This window comes from Rana temporaria, chromosome 2 (genome assembly GCF_905171775.1).
Source record: "Rana temporaria chromosome 2, aRanTem1.1, whole genome shotgun sequence".
Lineage (NCBI taxonomy): Eukaryota > Metazoa > Chordata > Amphibia > Anura > Ranidae > Rana > Rana temporaria.
The window spans coordinates 235,492,068-235,516,053 of record NC_053490.1 but is presented as its reverse complement, the minus strand read 5'-3'; the positions used below and the strand labels follow the sequence as shown (position 1 = coordinate 235,516,053).

Here is a 23,986-nt window from a genome sequence, read left to right as displayed (position 1 = left end):
TGGTACACCGTAGACATTTTAGGCATTGACGAATCCTGGTAAATTCAGATATTTAATGTCTGTGGTTGCAATTGGTTACTCGTTGATCATAATTATCCCTGCTTAAAGAGGAAGTAAACTCTGCCCCTGGTATGCTCCTTCTCAATGCAGCCAGTATGAAAAAGCTTTCCATTACATTTTTGCCCAATTATTGACCCCTTCGCATGTTTCTTACTGTTCTGTGCCTTTCTTATTTTCTTGCTTTCTAGTTGAGGCCGGCGCCATGTTGGGTGCTGTCTTCTGATGATGCAGCATCAGCTTCCGCCCTCTCTGTGTCTCCATGCTGTAATCTCGCATATGCCCAGTGATTTTGTTTTATTTTTGATTTTGCCATGTTTTTTCTTTTTTTTCGATCCAGGTTGCTATAGCAACCATGTCCGGCAACCTGTCCCATGCTGTGCACAATGTTTATACCCCCTGTGACGTGGGAAGTCACATGGGTTGTAAACGGTGAATGGGCCTATAGTCTCATGGGATTGGAGAGCAGTGCCGTAGAGAGGACATGACGGAGCCACGGCATAATACTAAATAGACTAACGGCACGATAAGTGTGCCGTTAACAGGGGGCGTTATCCATATACGCCAGCGACCTCATAGAAGTGGACAGAGAAGGATTGCAAGTAAACTAACCAGGTTAGAAGAGATCTAGAGACAGAAATGTGTAGATCATGTTTTAATTATTAAAATGGGGGAAATTGCTCAGGGAGGGTTTACAACCACTTTTAATCACTTCAGCCCTGGAAGATTTGGCTGCTCAGATTTGTACCCAAACAACATTGACGTCCTTTTTTTCACCCACAAATATAGCTTTCGCTTGGTGGCATTTGATCATCTCTGCGTTTTTTTTTTTTGTTTTGTTTGCGCTATAAACAAAAAAAAAATTTGAACATTTAAGAAAAAAAAAAAACACTATTTTGTCCTTTTTGCTGTAATAGCCCGATTAGTTTTTTCTCCGATTAGGTTGATATGTATTCTACATATTTTTGGTAATAAAAATTGCAAAAAGCGTGCATTGATTGGTTTGCGCAAAAGTTATAGCATCTACAAAATAGGAGATAGATTTATGGCATTTTTTTTTTTTAAATATTTTTTACTAGTGACATGAAAGTCATGACTTTCTGGAGATTTGCTGGTGACTTGATGCGACTTGAGTACTACTTTGAAACAACTTTAAAACAAGGGAGGGGCTATGCCACAAGGAATGCCTGGGTAATCTTCCTTTAATTTCAGATCCAACTTGGAGGCGACTTCCATTAAAGTCTATGGGCACAAGTCTGATAGAAGTCACCTTGAAGTAGTACAGGAAGGAACCTTCTCTAAAGTTGAAGTGACTTTATTAGTGCCAATTAAGACCACTCATTGACTCATGGGATTTCACATATCGCACGACTTGGGGTCTGACAATTCCGACCCCAATTCATGGCAATGTGAGCTGAGCCAAATGCGGAATAGTTTTCATGCACTTTTGTCACCTAGGAAAAGCAAACCAAAAGTGCACCACTGTGAAATGGGCCTAAACCACAAATACTGAATTATTACAGTAATTTTTTTTTTTTTTACAAAGCTAATGTGGGTACTCAACAATTCCAATCCAGGTTGTTGAGTATATCCAAGCTTAATGAAATGTACTAATGCTGTTATTATGAGTTTTCATAAAAATGATTATATGTTTTGTTTTTTGATGGTCTGACAGTTTTTCTTGATAAAAGTCCAAACTACTAAGTAGGTATGCACCGATGGCATTTTTTTTTTTTTAACACCAAGTACGAGTACCGATACTTTTTTTTTATTTTTTTTTTTTTTTTTTTTTTAAAGTACTCGCCGGTCCCGATTACCGATACGATCACCTAGAAAGAGTATGTAGAGGGGTAGTTTTTGAGGTGGGGGGGTACAGAAGAGGATGGTTAGTGAGGGCAGGAGGCGGCGGTGATGGGGGTTACAGAATAGGAGGGTACGTGAGGGCAGGAGGAGGCGGTGGGGAGAGGAAAATTAAATGTCATTGGCTGTTAAAAAGTGGCTGTAAACCCTTACAGACCACTTATACCTACAGGTAAGGCTTACCTGTAGGTGCAGCAAGTATCTCCTAAACCTACATGGTTTAGGAGATATTTGCAGAAAAGACAGAACCGATGTCTACGGCGCATGCACGCCGTAGACAACGGCGCAGGCACACTGAGTGTGCCGTTAATGAATAGGACATGCCGTTAGTGGCCAGCTCCCGCGCGCGTGTGAGAGAGTGACGTCATTGCGGCTCCAGCCATTCACAGTGCTGGAGCCGTGATACCGGAAGTCACTCCGGGTATCCTGGCGACGGAGGAGGCAAACGAGGATGGCTGCAGGGGCTTCAATCTCAGGAAAGTGCTTCATAATGAGCTAGTATGCTATGCATATTGGCTCATTATGTCTTTGTCTTGCACGGTATTTATTTTAGTTCTGTTAGAGGGTTTACTTCCTCTTTAAGGATGTGACGGCCCTGCTCCTTATCCAATAATTGTCATTATTCTGACAGCTGAAAAGAACTGAGGTATCAGTTTTAAGTTTAGGTGAATTTGCACGCGTACCGAAACCCATGCAAATGGCTAGTACCTGTACCGAAACTGGTATCGGTGCAACACTACTTACAAGGGTATATTTTTTCATGAAGCCTTGCAGCTGAAGGTCACAACATCCTATTATTTTGGCAGTGATCACTAGGCTGTCACAGGTTATAGAATAGCAATCCTGTACAATCTGATGACCTTTTTTGATTACTCATTGGTGGCGGCATCAAGTGTAATGGTCTAAAACTACAGTAATAATAACTCCTGGATGGTCCTAATACCAACCCCAACCATAAACCCCCCTTTTAACAAAACAAATCCATAGCGGGGTATACTCGCCACCTATTCCAGTAATTCTCTAATGCCAAACCATAGGACCAGAACAAACTCCCCTGCTGGGCTTGACCCTTTACATCAACCAAAGCGTAAAACTCAACAAAGGTATGGAGCCTGTTTTAAAAATGTGCTGCATATTTAAAAGAATAGATGTAATTGTACAAGATTTCTGAAAATGTAGTTTTCATAAAGCACTAAAAATACTTTCTTATATGGTATAAAACAGATCGGCAGATGACCTCCGAGTGCCTACAGCTCGTTTCAAACTTATATAATAGCTAGTAATTGTGGAACCTTGAAGGCCACTTCCACCCTGGTTTTAATATTCATAGCTGCATTTGTTAATCTTTGTACCTGTTTTGCATCATATATTTAGCAACTGGTGCCATATATTATTATTGTTATAGCTTATCTCCCTGGCATTATAATTTTATGATCACAAACATTGCCTTTATTCTCTTTTACTATATTGCTCTATATGAACACTAAATAGCCATGAAAAAATGGCCAGTGCTCAATATTTATTTCCTTTTAAGAGAATTTGCTTTTATCCTACAGCTTCCTACATATTTGAGACATGCACTATTAATCATGAGTTTTTATCACGGCCACCACATCATTAGACTCGGTAATATAGCCAGGAATTAATAAACCCGCTGTTTGAATGCTTGAATAACGGGAAGTTGCATCAGTTGCTAGGCAGCAAGATTTGAGTACAGCGACAACTGAAGTGTCAGCTGGCATGTGCACTTTGTGTGGGCATTAATGATGTGTTTTTTTTTTGTTTGTTTTTGTTTTGTTTTTTTGCTGTATAGTTTCTTTGCTAAATATAATTGAGTACTTTTTTAAATAAAGTAGAATTTGTTCTCAATTGTAGGTTTAACGGGGTTGTAAAAGTTTGTTTTTTATTTTCTAAATAGGTTCCTTTAAGCTAGTGCATTGTTGGTTCACTTGCCTTTTCCTTCAATTTCCCTTCTAAATGTTTGTTTTTTTTGTTTTCTTTGTCTGAATTTCTCACTTCCTGTTCCTCCTCAGTAAGCTGTTCTAAATGACTTTCCACCACTCTGATGATGGTGGAAAGCTTACTGAAGAGAAACATGAAGTGAGAAATTCAAACAAAGAAAAATAACATTTAGAAGGGAAATTGAAGGAAAAAGGTAAGTGAACCAACAATGCACTAGCTTAAAGCAACCAATTTAGAAAATAAAAGACGAACCTTTACAACCCCTTTAAGATTGTGTTCTAATGCAAATGGCAGCTACAAAGTTATAGAAGAAAGTACCATTTGATGTGTCATTGTATCTTTATCATAATGCATATATAAACAAATAGTGAAAAAAGGAAATTATTTGCGCCCTTCAACCTTCTTCCACCCCACTGCGCCAATCAATATAAAAACCCAAAGAAAAGCAGCTACTTAAAAAATGTGAATGATATGTAAACAATTCTGAATGAACAAAATAGTAGCGCTATGTGCAAAAAAGTATTTTGAACAATCCTAAATAAATGTGAAAATAAATCCTATGACAAACATATTAAACCATAATATGTGAAAAATTATGAAAAAATAAATATATAAATAATAAAATGTTCCAAGAAAAAAACGTTCAGTGATCAAAAGGATACATTTAACAGATTACAGCGGCGCATGCGCAGGGGGGATCCTCGGCTGAAGGGCCGGCACGCCAGAATGAAATCTCCCGCGCACACGCGTGACGTCATCGCCGCTCCAGCCAATCACCGCGCTGGAGCGGCGATACCCGGAAGACACGTTCGGCTTGGTGTGGACCAGGTAAGTTCCCTACACCTCGTTCCGAGTTAAGTATTTCATAATGAGCTAATATGCGGTGCATACTAGCTCATTATGGCTTTTGCCTTGCAGGTGTAAAAAAAAAAAAAAAAAAAAAAAATGATGTATATGCGGCTTTACAACCACTTTAAAGTGTCCAAAAAAATCTTCTTAAATAATCTTGCTTGAAACCTTCCACCACACCATAGTGCTCAGTGACTCCACACCCAAAGGAATTGCGCTTACCAATACAATATGCCTTGTATTCGCATGCTTGGCAATATAGCTTAGTAAATCTCCGAGATAATCAATTCCACCAGTGTTCCAATAAATCAGAAGTTCCACATGTAAAGGTAAAAATGGCTCCAATAGTGAAGTATATCAAAACTAATTTATTAACCACTTGCCTCCCGCTGCATGTATATGTACGTCCACAGAATGGCACGTACAGGCAGATGGGCGTACAGGTACGTCCCTGCCTTTCCGCGGGTCAGGGGTCCCCCCGCGCTACATGCGGCGGTCGGATTCCCGCGGGGAGCGATCCGGGACGACGTCGCGGCTATTCGTTTATAGCCGCTCCGTCGCGATCGCTCCCCGGAGCTGAAGAACGGGGTGAGCCGTATGTAAACTTCCCCGTGCTTCACTGTGGCGGCTGCATCGATCGAGTCATCCCTTTTATAGGGAGACTCGATCGATGACGTCAGTCCTACAGCCACACCCCCCTACAGTTGTAAACACACACTAGGTGAACCCTAACTCCTACAGCGCCCCCTGTGGTTAACTCCCAAACTGAAACTGTCATTTTCACAATAAACAATGCAATTTAAATGCATTTTTTGCTGTGAAAATGACAATGGTCCCAAAAATGTGTCAAAATTGTCAAGTGTCCGCCATAATGTCGCAGTCACGAAAAAAATCGCTGATCGCCGCCATTAGTAGTAAAAAAATTATTTTTTTTATAAAAATGCAATAAAACTATCCCCTATTTTGTAAACGCTATAAATTTTGCACAAACCAATCGATAAACGCTTATTGCGATTTTTTTTTTTTTTTTTTTTTACCAAAAATAGGTAGAATACGTATCGGCCTAAACTGAGGAAAAAAATATTTTTTATATATGTTTTTGGGGGATATTTATTATAGCAAAAAGTAAAAAATATTGCTTTTTTTAAAATTGTCGCTCCATCTTTGTTTATAGCGCAAAAAATAAAAACCGCAGATGTGATCAAATACCACCAAAAGAAAGCTCTATTTGTGAGGGGAAAAGACACCAATTTTGTTTGGGAGCCACGTCGCACGACCGCGCAATTGTCAAAGCGACACAGTGGCGAATCGCAAAACCTGGCTGGGGCATTTAGCAACAAAATGGTCCAGGGCTTAAGTGGTTAAAAGCAGCACAAGAAACCTTCACACGTTACACTCACATTTAGCAAAACAAATAGAGGCACTTCAACAATGAACTCGGCAGTGGGCTCCAAACCAAAGACAATTTCGCAGTATGTTGTATTCAATCTTTCTTTCATCAGTCCAGAGAATTTTGTTTCTCGTGGTCAGAGAGACCTTCAGTTGCCCTAGGAAGAGTCCTGGTCATTCCAAACCATTTCCTTTTAGAGATGGAGGCCACTGTGCTCATTGGGACCTTCAATGCTGCAGACATTTTTCTGTACACATCCCCAGATCTGTGCCTTAATACAATCCTGTCTCAGTGGTCTACAGACAATTCTTTGGACTTCATGGCTTGGTTTGTTCTCTGACATGCACTGTTAACTGTGGGACCATGTCCAATCAACTGAATTAACCACAGGTGGACTACAAACTGTAGAAACATCTGAGGCTGGGTTCACACTACTACACTACTTTCATCCTACTTTGCTATGCTACATTGGTCCTACATCCATCCTACTTTCATGAACAGGATACTACTTTGGTCCGACTTCAATGATATTCAATGGGCTGATGTAGGATCAATGTAGGACCAAAAGTAGTACAGGGAGCATTTTCAAAGTCGGACCGACTTGTGTAGGACCAGTTAAGACAGCTCTCATAGGGAAACATTGATTTTCACACGTCATGCTACATGAGCTCCCAATGTAGGACCGTTTGTAGGACAAGTGTGAACCCAGCCTCAAGGATGATCAGTGAAAACAGGATGCACCTGATCTCAATTTTGAGTGTCATGGCAAAGGCTGTGAATACTTAGGTACATGTGATTATTTTTTTTTTTTATAAACTTGCAAAGATTTCAAACGAACTTATTTTACATTGTCCATTATGGGGTATTGTGTATAATTTGTTAGGAAAATAATGAATTTAACCACTTGCTTACTGGGCACTTAAAACCCCCCTCCTGCCCAGACCATTTTCATCTTTCAGCACTGACGCACTTTGAATGACAATTTATGTGGTCATACAACAGTGTACCCAAATTACATTTTCCCCACAAATAGAGCTTTCTTTTAGTGGTGTTTGATCACCTCCGCGGTTTTTATTTTTTGTTAAAATTTTTTATTAAAAATACAGAATATATATATTAATATTCATTTTTTTTTTTTTTATATATATTTTGTTATAAACATTTTCAAACGGGTAATTTTTCTCCTTCATTGATGTAAGCTGATGAGGCTGCACTGGTGGGCACTAATGGGTGGCATTTATAGGTGGCACATGTGGGAATTGATAGGTGACACTGGGCACTTGCAGGGGGTACTGGCAGCGGTTTCTGGCAGCACAGAGGAGGCAGATGTGCCTCCTCCCTCTTTGGGACCGATGTCCCTTTCACATAAGCTGGTGATCGACTTTTTTCTGTCAGCGTTAGGAGAAAAAAAGAGGATTACCGGCTTTTGTTTACATCACGTGATCAGCTGTCATTGGCTGACAGCTGATCACGTGCTAAGGGGCTGGAGCTTACTCTGATCCATGATCACCCAAGTCTCAGTGACTCGGGTGATCACAGCGCACGCCCTGCAGGGGCGCACACGAAGGGGATTGACGTCCTCCCGGCATTTGGGGTCCGCGCTGTAGCCGTCATTCGACTATAGCGCGGGCGCCAAGTAGTTAATCGATTTTGGAATAAAGCTGTAACATAACGTGGAAATGGTGAAGCACTGTGAATACTTTCTGGATGCACTGTAAAAGACGCTGGGGGTGTAATAGACTCAGTAAAGGAATTTCAGTTGGAGAAATTGGTCCCTGGAGGAAATCGTGGTCTTTAAAAATTGAAGCAAGCAGTCTTTCCAATCATCATCTGTCAAAGTGAGAATGTCAGGAAGCCATTTGTAGTATAGGGTAGTCATCCTAGGAAGGATCAAATGCATACAACAGTTTTAGCAAGTCGGCACAGGGTAATAACATTTCTAATGGGTCAGATGTCTGAGTAATAGGGTGAGACAACTGAGCCGAGGATGTGTGGCGAAGCTGCAGGAACCTAAAAAACCTAGTGTTAGTCAGGCAGTAAGTATCTCGGAGCGCATGAAAGGGTAACAAGGAAGCCCCGTGGCATAATACGTTTGAGTAGTGTGACCCATAGAGCTGGATCCAGGATAGTATGATTATGGAAAAGATTGTGATTGCCCACAGGGTGTATACAGGAAATATGTATCATCAGCTTAGGCCCTGGCCTGCCTCCAAACCAAAAGGGTTGTTTTTACTAAAATGGTAATCACAGGGTTAGACAGGTGACCCCCAAAAGGGGCAAATTACTACTTAGGAGCCCAACAAGGCAGCCTCGAGTGTCACGGCTGCGTTATCTCTAGGTTGCGCGAACCACCAGCCGACTGCTACAAGGACAGCAGCCCAGTTATAGATCAAAAAATTTGAAAGTGCCATGGAATTCCGGTCAAAGGGTAAATGTAAGATTGACTTGGCAAGCCTGTGAGGCTTCCCCGCCCACACAAAGTTCATCATATTTCCATCAACAAACTAGCAGTTACGCAACTCTAAAGCCTTGAATGTTTGCTTTTCTTTACTGAATAAAGAAAGGCGTGTCTCTTTTTGTTTTGTGTTTTTTGAGGATGTGGGTGTTGCAATTCTGCTGTGTCTTGGTGTTTTATTTTTTCTTACCAGTCCAGGACTGATGAGAACAGTTAATACTCTGCATATGCACTGTATGCTAATCATTTGAACTGGGTTGGCAGATTCACACTCGATATACATTAAAACCACATAAATGTCAAATTTGTGGGTGCTGAAACCCCTGAAATCCAATATAATGTATAAATGAAAGTGAGCACACCAAACAGTTTGACGTAAAACCAGTTGCTTGCATTATGTATACAGATGGAGTGAACAACGTACACAAACAAAGAACTCGCCATCAAGTGTATGAAACTGGACATAAATGAATTTGATGCTTAGTAGAACAGTGTAATATAATATATGGATGGGGAGATTCTGAGTAGAAACAAGTGTGCACAAAGATAGTAGCTCGCTGGGATAAGGTGAAGAAGACAATTCAAGGAGAACCCCTGTCTCATGTCAGATCAACTAAGCAATTGGTGTAACAGGAAGCTGTTTTGTGTGCTGCCTTTCATAAATACATGAGACTTCACTTCTGAACACAGACGTTACACTTTGCCTGTATGATATCCACGAGATATTGCTTCAGACCTGTATGTGGTTTAAGTGTTTTTTTTCCCCCTCAGGTTCATTTATGCTGTATTGGCTCATCACAAAGTAAACTTCTCATACAGGGGCTGCCATTGCCAACTACCTTCTGAATGCAAGTTGCTTGTCTGCTAAGCTCAGTGCCGGCCCAAGACATTGTGCTGCCTGGGACCAAGAATGAAATGCTGCCCCCCCCCCCCCCCCCAGAAAAAAAATCATGCCAACCAAAAGGCCCCCACATTCATTATTTTATATCATGATAACTAAAGAGGACCCGTCATGTCTTTATACATGTATAAAGGAGTAAAAAGAGGACCTGTCATTGCTCTACACATGTATAGGAGTATAAAGAGGACCTGTCATGGCTCTATACATGTATATAGAGGACCTGTCATTACTCTTTACATGTAAAGGAATATCAAGAGGACCTGTCATGGCTCTATAAATGTATATAGGACTATAAAGAGTACTTGACATGGCTCTATACATGTATAAAGGAGTATAACGAGGGCCTGTCATGGCTCTATAGATGTAAAAAGAGAACCTGTCGTGGCTCTATACATGTATAAAGAGGACCTGTCATGGCTCTATACATGTATATAGAGGACCTGTCAAGACTCTTGACATGTAAAGGAATATAAAGAGGACCTGCCATGGCTCTATAAATGTATATAGGAGTATAAAGAGGACCTGTCATGGCTCTATACATGCATATAGGAGTATAAAAGGACCTGCCATGGCTCTATACATGTATCCAGGAGTATAAAGGGACCTGTGAATTGCCGGCGGCCACAATGTCTTTTGCGCAAACGAATCAATGTACGCTAATTGTGTTTTTTTGTTTTTTTTGTACCAAAAATATGTAGAAGAATACATATTGGCCTAAACTGAAGAAAATTGTTTATTTTTCTAAATTTTGGGGATATTTATTATAGCAAAAAGTTAAAAAATATATATGTATTTATAGCACAAAAAATAAAAACCGCAGAGGTGATCAAATATCACCAAAAGAAAGCTCTATTTGTGGGGAAAAAAGGACATCAATTTGATTTGGGTAGCGGAGCTGGCGGAATGGGCTGGTGGGCATCAGTATACTGCCCCCCTAAAAGTGCTGCCTGGTACCCATGGTACCACCCGGTCCCATCATAGGGCCGGCCCTGGCTAAGCTGGCCATATACCACCACCTTTTTTTTTTTTTTTTTTTTTTTCAGCCAGTGGATTGAATCCTCTCTGCTGGGAGGGACATTGTATACACTGATCAGCTGCTGCAGTCATTCGTTGACAAGTTTTCCTGCATGTCCCTTTGATATAAGTTGATCAAACCATTGATTTCTGTCAAACAGTGATGGCCTTACGCTGCTTGATTGAAATGTGTCCGGTCGCTGCTGAGCCAGCTTAAGGTCTTATGCAGTGCGATTTGACTGAGGTTTTTAGTGCGTTTCAATGATCTTGTCCAGTACAATTTTATGCGGGTTCAGGTGCGATTTGGAGACGGCTGCGATTTTCTCTGGAAATCGGCTCAGAAAGACACTATAGCTTGCTAGAAAGTCCATGTTATTTCACTTGTCATGCGATTCCATGCATTCTGCAATGCATACAAAATCACAGCAGCGTGAACCAGGGCTTTCTCTGACCCCTTGGTTCAGCACCTCTGATGTGGAACAAGTATGTAGGCCTGGAAGATCAGGGGAAAAAGTTCTTTATCTGCATATTTGTTCTGGTTCAGTGACTCTGGAAATACTGAAACCATTTTTTTTTTTTTTTTTTTTTTTTTTTTATGTAAGGGCCAGAGGCAGTTCCGTACAGTTTTGTGTGCATTTTTTTCTGTACTAAAAATGCATGCACAGCATTTTCCATGTATTCCAATGGCTCTAGTTCATACCATGCAGTCAGTTTCCGGTGCAGACTGCATGGTGTGAACTAGAGCCATTGGAATACATGGAAAACACTGTGCATGCATTTTGTGCAGGAAAAAAAGCACACGGAACTGAACGGTACTGCGTCTGGTGTGAACTGGCCCTAATACATTTTATCTATAAATCTGTTTATTATTGTTATAATACTCACCTATGTTAATGATGTCTCAAGCTTTGTAAACTGTTGTTGTGGATACCTAGATATAGGAGTCCTGAATACATTTTGTATCCATTTAAATATATTGTATTTTATTTGTCTGGCAGAACATCTGCATGTTCAATTTAGGTAGATGAAAGAAACTAATTAATAGTAATGTATGTAATACTGCAAATGAAATCGTAATCCTTTCTAGTGAAGCTTTTGTGTGTTGGTCTCTAGGATAATATAATCCTCCTTTTGACTTTTTAGTGCATTTGAGCTGTAACCATGGCCTGCAAGTTTGATTTTGTTTAAATATTTTATGTTCCTCTTTTCTGTGTGTTTAATAAAATCCATTGGTGAAAGTGTGCCACATTCCAAGTTTGTTCCCCTTTTTATATGAAGGTTGAATTGTCTATGAGATTTGTTATGCAAAGTGAGTACAATGTATCACTTTTAGTTTAGCACTGTAACCAACAGCAGTGTAGTGCTGGTAAGGCAGCATGTATCTGTATACTAACCTGGGTTGGCAGCCTATGACGGTTATGTTTGGCTGTGTAGCCTCTGTTTCTACTGTATGTGGCAGTTATTCTGATTTCCATTTTATTACATTTCCATTGTTTATAGCCATCATCATTCTCATAGCCTTTATTTAATGGTTTACCATTAGATGTACTATCCTACCACCATTTAAATGCATAACGCTTTGGTTATTTTTGAGAATAAAGCCTGCATTTTTATATCTCCAAAAGCCCCCTTGTATTTAAATTAGAATCAGTTTGCGAAAGCACAATGTATCATAAATTGCCATTTATTTTTTAATAAAATACATGCGACAGGTTGACGACACAGAATCGTGCCTGAACAAGGACCCTATACATGTACTTTTTTTTTTTCAGGCAGCAGATGACAAATTCCCACATAACAACCTCTCTCCCCCAGCTAGAATACACAGATCAGAAGTGTTCCTGGCTCCTCCTCTTGAGCCAGTGCCTTCAATGGCAAGAAACTTGCTCTATGGGCACTGATGGGTGCTCGCTCCCGAGTCCCACTTTATGCATCTATAAGTCACACACAGCCGTGCCTTGGTTCACTGGCTGTGATTGACAGTTGCAGGAGCCAATGGCTCCCACTGCTGTTCAGCCAATGAGGAATGAGAGAACCGGAAGAAGCTCCTCTCTTACACATCACTGGATGGAGATGGGGCTAAGGTGAGTATTGGGGGCGGGGTGGGGGGTTGGACGCACAAAGGTAAAAAAAACTTGCGCCTCTAAAACCCCTTTAATAGCCGGAGCAGCAGAGATTTTTTTTAAAACGGCTGTATATTTGAAATAACGTGAATGCTTTATATGAGATTTAGTCATTGGGTTTACATATAAATTGCACTTCCACTGCAGTTTCTAAACTTTTCCCATAAGTTTCATCCTGATTATTCACTTTATGCTCATTATGCAGCTAGATAAGACAGTTCTTGCACTGGGGCCAGGGCCGGATCCAGAGTCAAGTCTTGGAAGGGGTGACTACCAAAAAAAAAAACATTGTTTTGCAGGCAATTTATCAGGGAAATGGCTGGTGTTGGTGCTTCAAACATTATGGCACCATGATTGTTATGGTATCAGGATAATTGAAGCACATTATTTATATTATTGCATTGGAATATAAAATAAAATGGTTCAACGTGCCCTAATGCAGAATCAGTGGGAGCCCTGAGTAGGTTACTTGCCCCGTCGCTTGCCACCAGATTCAGGTTGTCCCTTTCCATGTCACCTGCCACAAGTTGCTGATTGTCATTTACTGTGTCACTTGTCTGCAACAAGCTGCGCCACGTTACCTGCCACCAGATGCAGATTGTCGCATGCTACGTCACCTGCCACAAGGTGCGGCTTGTCACGTGCCACTTCACCTGCTACAAGTTGTGGATTGTCACTTGCTGTGTCACTTGCCTACCACAAGGTGCGGATTGTCATTTTCCACGTCACCTGCCACAAGTTGCGGATTGTCACTTGCCACGCCACCTGCCATATGTTGCCGATTATAACTTGCCTGATACAAGGTGCGGATTGTCACTGGCCACGTCCTCTGCCACACATTGTGGATTGTCACTTGCCACCAGATGCAGATTCTCACTTGCTGTGCCACTTGCCTGCTATACGGTGCAGATTCTCACTTGCTGTTTCCCAGATTGAAGGCAGGCAGCAGAGAGATGATGTAATCTCTCTTCTGCCCGTGGCTGCAGAGGGCAGGAGAGCAGTGATGCAGGGCTGCGGTGAGAGATGTTATCTCTCTGCCCCCACCCGCTCACCTGCCGACTGGCCTGTTTGGCCGCTTCAACACGCTGAATGATCCACCCGCCGGCCTGCTAACTGATCTGCTGACTCACCCATAGCCTCCCTAAATGATCCACCTACCTGCCACTAATTTCTCGGTGGGGCAATTGCCCTGTGGCTCCCCCCCCCCCCAGATCCACCCCTGACTAGGGCTCATATTGCATGCAAGGCTATAGCTTTTGCCCTAAAAGAACAAATCCATAGTTCTCCATGCTATAAGAAATCTTTTTACATCTCTTACCACCTCTGATCATTCTATAGATCTTTTCGTGAAAGTGCTTGCAGTTAATGCCTATGATGTCCATACCAAACAACAAGGTTGTCCCTTTCACTGTCCATTATGGGCTGAATTAAAAAAAGCAACAACTATACAAAATTTGATAGGGCTTTATTAATGATAAATGTGGGAGGAATCAATACATTTTATTGTACAAATGAATTGCCTTTATTTTTATTTGAATAATTCTGTAAACCTGCGATGCCTTTTTATTTTACTGAGGTTTTATGGCTTGATCGAGTTTGAAATTACTGCTGCTTTTAAATCTAAAATTGGAAGGTGTGTGTGTGTGTGTTTGTGTTTTTTTTTTTTTTATCACAATGTGTACACCACCTTCTCTTTCAATTAAAATGCAATTACAGTGACTTAAAAAAGCATCCATAGAATAAATCTGCAGGACCTAATAATAATTTTTTTTATTTGAAACACCTCTTAATATAATTGCTACCATCTAAGAAATCAGTGTGTATTAAGAACACCCTTGTTGCTAAAGGATCAAAAATATACATGTATAGAAAATCTGAAAGCTTTTCTTTTTGCACACTACTTAAAGATTAAAGCGTCTGAAAATACTTTAATTTTGTCTTCATTTACTCGTATAAGCTTGTATTGAACCATTCTGGCTGCTCAATGTACCCTTTATTTATTGTTTCATATCTCCTGTGACAGAGAACCTGTTATCTGTCTTCTGCGTTGGAGAGCCATTCAGAGGAATGGATGCTGCAGCATTAAAGTCTGTATGATGCTACGGACACTTTTCTCTGTGTGCTGCAATGCACATGCATTACTAAGGCCCACAAAGATTAATTTACTGGATGCTTGAGGTTAGAACCACATTAGCTACCAACCATGACCACCTGCACCAGATTTTGTGTACTCCAGTTTTAGTTAATCATCCCCACAGTGCATTAAGACAAGTCATCGGTCCTTTCAACCATACGGTCTATGTAACCGGTTTACTCCATACCCTGCCCAGTCCCACACCTGTCATGCTTTCATCCTATTTATATTTTATATAGAAGATCTAGCATTTTACTTTTTATATGGCATAAAGCACATTAGTACGGTACTTTGTCGCATGTTGCTAGGTGCTTTCCAACCATAGCTATGAGCTCTGAACTGCACACCACCCCTGCTTTCACAGCTGATCAGACAACAGCTAGGAAGGAGATGGCTGCTTTATATGGAAAGCTTATCTTGGCTCTTTCCAGAGAAAAGCAACGGTAAGAGGAATGCAGGGGGGGGGGTGTAGGCCTGCTCAAAGCCAAGACAAGCTGCTGTTGAATTGGGTGTCTCCTTTTTAGATGTTAGATCAGCTGTGGCAGAAGGAGGGGAATTCAGTTTGGGCCTCATTGCAAGTGTTCGTTAGCACCTAGCAACATGGGACCAAGTATTACATGTACTTTGTCCCATAAGGAACAGGACAGTACAAAAAAATTGATAGAGCATCTTTAACACCTTATCACAAAAGGAATATATCCGCATTTATACAGTCCCGCCATCAAATGATATGTCCCAGTTTTGTCCCTGCAACACTGAATAGTTGGTGGGGAGGTACTTTAGCCATGTGTAATCTATGACTAAGACCGACATGGCATTTACACAGGGCTCATTTATGACTTGCTCTTGTGAGCAAACAGGGCGGCAAACTAAGTTAGGCCTCGTACACTGCTGCTGGTAAACTGACAATTAGGAGCAGTTGGGCATTTTTTCCAACTGCTCCTGAACTCTCCTCTATTATCTTATCTGTACATGTACACAGCGTCGTTTTCTAGGCAGTTGAGTTTAGAGTCTTTTTTTTGGAATGCAAAAAAATGTGCCCTGAAGCTGAGTTTAAAGACATTTCAAGCGCCAAACGCTTCTAAAATGCAGCTAATTGCGGTAACTCGCGTTTAGCCGTGTTGCGCTTACAGGCGTTTTTTTGTGTTTTTGGCTTAGAAACAATTCTAAAAAAACACTGCATGCAAATGTGGCAAAACGGACGTTTTAAACGTAGGTTACGATCTGTCAAGTTAAATCGTTCAGGAGAGGTTGTAAGAAAGTTGCCTGTACATTAAAGTGGTTGTAAAGTTTAAATATTTTTTTTTAAAATAAACATGTTATACTTGTCTCCACTGTGAATCTCTTTTTGCACAGAGTGTCCCCGTAACTGGTCTTCTGGGGTCCCTGGGTGGCGAGCTTGCATGGTTTTGAGTTATTGCGGGTGCGCTCCCGTGATACAGCCGATGGCTATTGCTGCTCACTGTATCACTCGGCCCTGCCCCCGGCATGCCGCATCATTGGATGTGATTGACATCAGCGCGAGCCTATGGCTGCGCTGCTTTCAATCCATCCAGTGCAGCCAATCAACGGCCAGACTCAAACGAGGAGGATGACGGGGGCGAGCACAGGACTTTCGAGGGTTCAGGTAAGGAAAACAGGTATTTCGGATCTTTTTTTCACCTTAATGCATAGGGTGCATTAAGGTGAAAAAACATTTACCTTTACAATCCCTTTAAGCCTCAGTATAAGATTACATTTCCATCTTTTTATTTTTTTTTGTAAAATTTTAAGGACATTTTTAAAGTGAACCTTTTTGCCCTTGCTGAAGGCAATGTAAAGCATTTCATCTAGTTTACAACACAAGAACTGAACCCTGCTCCAGTTGGTTTCTCAATAGCTCAACTCGCCCTGTCCCCCTATTCCAGCAGTGACTTTGTGGCCTTCCCGGATTCTAATATAAACACAATACAGGTGCTTTGGGACAGAATACAGGGCTGATAAACCCACTCTGACCATCTTCTGTGACCTGGTTTGACCTTTGTGGATGCATTTCACCACAGTGTCTGCAACTACAGAAGTGTGGGTCTGTTTTAAGGTTAATTTACTGCTTTTTAAGAATATGTACACACTTTAATGTCCGTAGCTTGGCCACAGGTTCAATTTTAAATGTGATTTACGTGTGTGTGTGTGTGTGTGTGTGTGTGTGTGTGTGAAAGTAACCTGAGAGAGAAGTTGGAGAGCCAAGACGTTCTGTAATAAATATTGTTAACTCATTTAAAGTTGCACTCGACTGGTTTCTTCTGGTGTCATTGACTGGTACAGATATTAATTCCAAATGTAGTTGAATTTCCCTGCCAGTCTTATACAGATTTTTCTTGCCGCTATCATACATTATTTCAGATTTTGCATGCAGGGTGGGTAAACTTAAAGCTCTATTAGGTCATCCACAATGCTCTTTAGAATTAACTGCCACGCATGTGATTCCATCTTAATGATGCCCATTATTTACAAGTTTTTGAATATAACCGCAGTCTAATACATCAAGTTTGAGTATTACATTTGACATTTTGCAAATTTCTCATGACTCAGGTCGTCTTAGTTATGTAACAGATATTTTTTTGCCTACAGCACGAAAATGACTTTCCCATGAATATAGGAAATTCTGAAGAATTCTAGCTTTACAATTATTAAAAAAATATATATATATATATATATTTATGTGTAAAATAACACTTGTACCTTTTTTACAAAATGTTGTGCTTTTATTTTTAAGAGATTTTGTTTGGGGGAAAAAAATCCACACGGTTGAAGGTATAAAATACAGATACATAAAGGTGCCAGCAGATTTTAAGCCTTTTTACCAATGCGGAATTTTGTATTTCCTTCTAGCCTCAGAGCTTGCCTGCCTCTTCTTGCACATTCCTAATGACCAGTGAGACTACCCCTCATTGTGATTGCTCAGTAGAAATGTATGAGAGTGTGTGTGTGTGTGTGTGTGTGTGTTTTTAAGAGGGGGGATACCCATTGGCAATATTTGACACATTATCTGGAAATATCAGACCTTTGTCAGAATGGCACTAGCACACGGCAAAGTGTCTCTAAAATAAGAACACCTGTAACGGTATTGGGAGCTTAAAATGCGGAAATGGAGTCATCTATGGGCTGCCTTATTCTGGGGACAATTCAAACTTTTAAATACAAACTATTCTCTTCCTAATGCCGCGTACAGACGATCGGATATTCCGACAACAAAACCGATGGATGTTGGCTCAAACTTATCTTGCATACACACGGTCGCACAAATGTTCTTGGAAATTCCGATCGCCATGAACACGGTCACGTACGACGGCACTATAAAAGGCACGTACAATACCAATTGCGCCACCCTTTGGGCTCCTTCTGCTAATCTCGTGTTAGTAGAAGTTTGGTGAGAGACGAATCGCGCTTTTCAGCCTGGTGCTTTTCAGTCCGTTACAGCGTGACGAATGTGCTATCTCCATTACAAACACTAGTTTTACCAGACCGAGCGCTTTGGTCTCGCACTTGATTCAGAGCATGGAATTTACAAGAACGGATTTTGTCGGAAAATTTGAGAACCAGTTCCAATTCCTACAGCAAATGTCTGACGACATACACGTGGTCGGAATTTCCGACAACAAGCTCCCATCGAACATTTGTTGTCAGAAATTCAAAGCGTGTGTATGTGGCACAAGTGTGTTTGCTTTTCATGATAAGTTGGTGAACTAGCAGAAGCAATAGTTAGTGACCTAATCCACTGCTGATTTCTGGCCTGTGATGTGGACTTTACCAGATAAATTGTGTATGGTTTCATTTGTATTGTGTATGAACATAAATACTTGATAATTCGGGGAGAATATTTCTTGCAAAGGCGGTCAAACAGTTCCTGAGATGAAGGGTACACATGTCCGCAAAAGGCCACAAAATGATGTCATTACTAGGCAGTTAATAAGTAAATGTGGTGGTTAATATTGGGCTTCGATTTAAGTGAAAAATGCAGCAAATCCATGCACAATGAATATTGGTAATGCAGAGGAAACGTCAGTTGACGATGGTGGGATCTGGATGTTGTTTCAAATGTGTACAATGTCAGGAAGTGGTATGTGTACGTCATCAAAATTGGTAGAAGTGTTGGTTTTGTTTTGAGTTTTGTTGTGCATAACAGAAAAGCTTATTCCCAGCTGTGGATGTCTATTCACCAAATAGTATTGTGGTTTCCAGTCAATGTTGTCAGTTTGCTGCCTGCTGTAGAAAAGCATCCGCTGCAATCGGATTGTATTACCTGCCTAATGTAAGGCTTTTCATTGCTCTAGTATTTTCACATTTCCATTGTATTTAAAAAAAAAGAGTCGCCACAAAGTATTTTTTGGTTACATCCGATATTTCTCTGAAGGTATGTTTTGAAACTATGCCTAGATTGTAAGCTCTTATGAGCAGGACCCTCTGATTCTCCTGTGTTGTATTGTAACTGTACTGTCTGTCCTTGTATTGTAAAGTGCTGCTCAAACTGTTGGCGCTGTGTAAATCCTGTATAATAATATGCTCTGATACCATTATAAATTGGCTGTGCTCACCAGTGGTAACCTTACAGCTTGTATCCTAGTAATGGGAAAACTGGCATTCAGTAGTGGTTCTGTTTACAGTCAGTACTCAGTAAGCATGGCTGCGTTATAACCACATCAATATATTTATCCAAGCATTTAAATAACTTGATTAATAACTGAATAATACATTATTCCAAACTCACAGTAGTGAGTAGCTGCTAGAACATACTATGTATCTGTATAGAAAATTGAGTGACCAGACATCCACTCATTCACCCACTATAGAAGTGCTGAATATCAGGAAGTCTACAGATTTTCCTGCACTTGCCACTTCTATCTTGAAAATGCTGTGAGTTGCATTGTGTATGGCATAGTTGCCAACATAGCAAAAAGTGTCCTTGATTTATTTTTGTGTGTCCAGATGGCCACTATAAGTAAATTAACTTTAATTAGGAGAGGAGCATATTGATAAAGCTGAAGTTTTTTTGTGAGTTGAATGAAAAATCTGACCCAATTTCTCCCATCTACACATTCAGCCTGTGTTCACACTATAACGATGCAAGAACCAGAGCGATTCCAGTGGAAGTTCCCTCATTGCATCTCTCCTGCAGGCAGTTCACACTGCCCTCTGCTGTGGGTGTCAATACAATGTTAATGGCACCCCAAAGATTGTTTCACAGATTGCAGTGCGAACTGTGGATTCGGACAGGAATCGGATTGCATGGGTATGAAAACCCATGCGATCCGATTCCAGTGTGGTGAAGAAAAAGTCCCTGCACCTTTTTTGTGCGAATCCAATGTTCAGCGATGCAACTGTATGGCTGATCTCCCATTGATCGGCACAGCAATGCGTGTGCACATCACATGAGATGTCTGTGTTGGCTATAGTCTGAACCCAGGCTCATGGTGGTCCTGATGAGCCTTTGCATTCTGACTGTGAGGAAACTTCCCCACTATCCATATACACTGATTAGAGCAGCAGACTATAATCGGCTTCAATGATTAAGTGACGATAATCCAACAGAACGGTTATACAGAAGTCCACTGGCAGATCGACTTCTGTACGACTACAGTGTTGACACATGGGCCAAAAATCATCTGATTCTTGCTGTATAGCCAGCTTTAGTGTGATGACTTGCCTGTAGTGAAGGATATCACAATCTGCTGGTTCTTGGAGAAATCTTCTGTGTTGGAGTCCCACATCCTCTTCTTGTCTCTGATTTTTTTCTGTGTGGGTTAAAGTGTTACTAAACCAGGACCCTTCATTCCCTATATCTGGCCTTTCATAGTACATGAACATGCAATTATTTTATATCAATTAAAAATATTTTAATATAAACTGCTAAATGCCTTCTCTCATCAGCAGTGTATAGACATCTTGTGGCTTCTATCGGTGTCTAGCCAAGCACTGGTAAAAGCTTGTAGGAGTTTTCATTCTCCTCTGACCTATGAGGCTGCACGACCCCTGACCCTCGATCTGGACAGTGTTGATTTGCCCTGTGTCGATCACATGCACCCTCCCACAAAAAGAAGACTTATTTTACTGTTGTGCATTTAGTAACACTTTAATAGCTTCGGGTCTTTTGTAAAGCTGCTGTGAAAAGGTTCAGTTTCCCCCACCCCTCCCCAACAGATCTGTCGTCAATGCCCCCCCCCGGACATCTGTTTCCAGTACACCTCTATCTCCAATGATTTCCTATGATCCCATCAAACCTCTGTACCCCCCCCAACACACACACTTTCACTGATCCCTTCAAACTTCTTTACCCCACCACTTCTCTGTCTCCAGTTCCCACTAAGCACACCTCGGTTTCCAATCCCCCCCAAGCACATTTCTACTTCCAGTTCCTCCTCTTTAGCATAACTCCACCTATAGACCCCCTTCCTTGGCATGCTCCTCTTTCCATCCCCATCCACAATCGTACCTGGCCCCAGCATACCTCTGTCACCAATGTCCCCCACACACCTTTGCCCCCCATGATCCCTCCCCAAAACTGCTTATCCTTCATACCCCCACCCTCCAGCACATCTCTGGCATTACTGTTCTCTCCATCTTCTTTTAGATCCTGGCCAAGCATTGGGTATACAATGTCATGTGACTGCTCAGACATTCCCTGGCATCTATTTAAAATATATCCAAAGAGTGCCCAGGAATGATGCAGCACCCCACTTTCAAGTTGCAATGCCCTCTGGAGGTGGAGAGCCCAGGTTACACAGTATGCAAAGTATTCCCCCGTTGTGCAATGCAGAATGGTTTACGCCATTGAAATGCCTGTGCTTGTGTGGGATCCCAAGCTCCACAGTATGTCATCTGTCATGTACATCAAAGTGTGCAGGAGTGCTCATTCCCTGGACAAAGCTCAGGACACAGTTGAGATGGGATGCTTGGCAAAAAAAGTATGATATAGCTGATAGTTGTATACAGTTTGGGGTGATTACAGGAGATATTTTGTTCTATATACAGAACGTTTTGGGCATATTACACCCACAAGAGGCAGTACATTTTTTTTTTTTAACTGCAGGGTAAGAATGACCTAACAAAAATAATTTTGAATGTGTTAAAATTAAGGTAATTACATGTGAAGTGGTTAAAAAATATATGAATAGATAGCATATAAGAGAGTGATGAACTTCGATCCAAAAAGAGTATTGTGGTGCTAAAGGAATCCAGAATTTTCACATGCTTAATTTTGTTTCCCTCTCTTTGCAGGAGAAACCTTACAAAGCTGTCCTTAATATTTAGCCACATGTTGGCAGAAATTAAAGCAATCTTTCCCAATGGACAGTTTCAGGGGGATAACTTCCGTATAACAAAAGCAGATGCTGCAGAGTTCTGGAGGAAGTTCTTTGGAGAAAAGTAAGTGTTAGCAATGTAAGAAAAATGTTCAAGATATCAAGGTTCAATAATGATGATGGTGTGTCTGAGATCAAACTGCCAATTCGTAATTAACCACTTCATTACTGGGCACTTAAACCCCCTTCGTGCCCAGACCAATTTTCAGCTTTCAGCGATGACGCATTTTGAATGACAATTGCGCGGTCATACAACACTGTACTCAAATTATATTTTTATCATTTTTTTCCCACAAATAGAACTTTCTTTTGGTGGTGGTGTTTTTTTTTTTTTTTTTTTGCGCTATAAACAAAGACAGAAAATTTTGAAAAAAAACACTATTTTTCACGTTTTGTTATAATATCCCAATTTTTTTTTTTTAATATATATATTTTTTCCTCGGTTTAGGCCAATACGTATTCTTCTACATATTTTTGCTTAAAAAAATCGCAATAAGCGTATATTGATTGGTTTGCGCAAAAGTTACAGCGCCTACAAAATAGGGGATAGATTTATGATTTATTTTTTATTTTTTACTAGTAATGGCGGCGATCTGCGTTTTTTTTTTTTTTTTTTTTTTTTTTTGTCACACCTGCGATATTGCGACGGACATATCGGACACTTTTGACACAATTTTGGGACCATTCACATTTATACAGCGATTAGTGCTATAAAAATGCACTAATTACTGTATAAATGTGACTGGCAGGGAAGGGGTTAACATTACGGTGTGAGGAAGGGGTTAAATGTATTCCCTGGGTGTGTTCTAACTGTGTGTGGGAGGGGGACTGACTGGGGGAGGTGACCGATGCTGTGTCCTTATGTACAAGGGACACAGATCGGTCTCCTCTCTCCCTGACAGGACGTGGAGCTCTGTGTTTACACACAGAGCTCCATGTCCCTGCTGTCACCGCCGATCGTGGGTACCTGGCAGACATCGCGGCCGCCAGGCACACGCATGGGATGGCATGTTTTTAAAATTTTCCGACAACAAATGTGTGATGTCGGATTATCCGATCGTGTGTACACAAGTCCAACGGAAAAAAATCCAAAGTACAAACACGCATGCTCCAAACCAATGCTTACTATAGGACAACATTATCAGAAGTTGTCCAAAGAGCTGAAAAAAAACACGTAGTTTCGTGTATGTTGGCCAACACTGTTTTGCCGTTTGTATGCAATACAATTTCACGGCCAACACCCTTCGCACAAAATTCCACGGATTTGTCCGATGAAAATCCGATCGTGTGTACGAGGCTTTAGAATTAACGGCCACCACTGCTAGTCTGAAAAGTTGCACCTCTCACCTGCCCTTTTTACCATTCACTAAACTTGTATTACTATTCTTTGACAATGCATCACGTTCTGTGAACGATAGGATCTTTCACCGCCCATTAAAAGAATGCGATGCATTGTTGGAGAATATAAATGCAAGCTCTCTGAATGGCAGAGGGCAAAAGGGGGTGGTAGAGCAAACTTATTAGACTACCAGCAGTGGTTGTAAATTCCACAGCACCAGGTAGTAGCCACTCAGGGCAATATCTGACAAATCTGAAATGCACTGAAGGGAAGATTTTAACAAGAAGCAGCAGCTTGCAGGTAAAGGAATATACACAATTACACATCTGATTTAATGCTGACAAGTGCTTACAATGGTTTCAGATTTTACTTTATGTAGTTAAAAATGTTTTAATAGGGGGGGGGGGGGGGGCTGTTGCTGTAACTGCTTAAATAGTGTTAGGTGAAGTTAGGCTTTAAAGGGGTTGTAAACACTCACACTGTTTTTTTCACCTTGGTGCATCCTATGCATTAAGGTGAAAAAATATTCTGACACTGCCCAGCGCTCTAACTCTCTGCCTGTTGT

The 23,986-nt window shown here is 40.9% G+C and overlaps 1 protein-coding gene across 3 annotated transcripts in view; it reads left to right on the top strand.

Moving 5' to 3' along the window:
• The window catches only part of CBLB (Cbl proto-oncogene B), a 241,730-nt gene that overhangs the window by 71,250 nt on the left and 146,494 nt on the right, over positions 1-23,986 (top strand). For all 3 annotated transcript variants that reach the window (XM_040336632.1, XM_040336633.1, XM_040336631.1), the window contains exon 3: positions 22,000-22,146. In XM_040336632.1, coding sequence (XP_040192566.1) covers positions 22,000-22,146 — 147 coding nt within the window. The remainder of the gene's footprint in view (positions 1-21,999; positions 22,147-23,986) is intronic.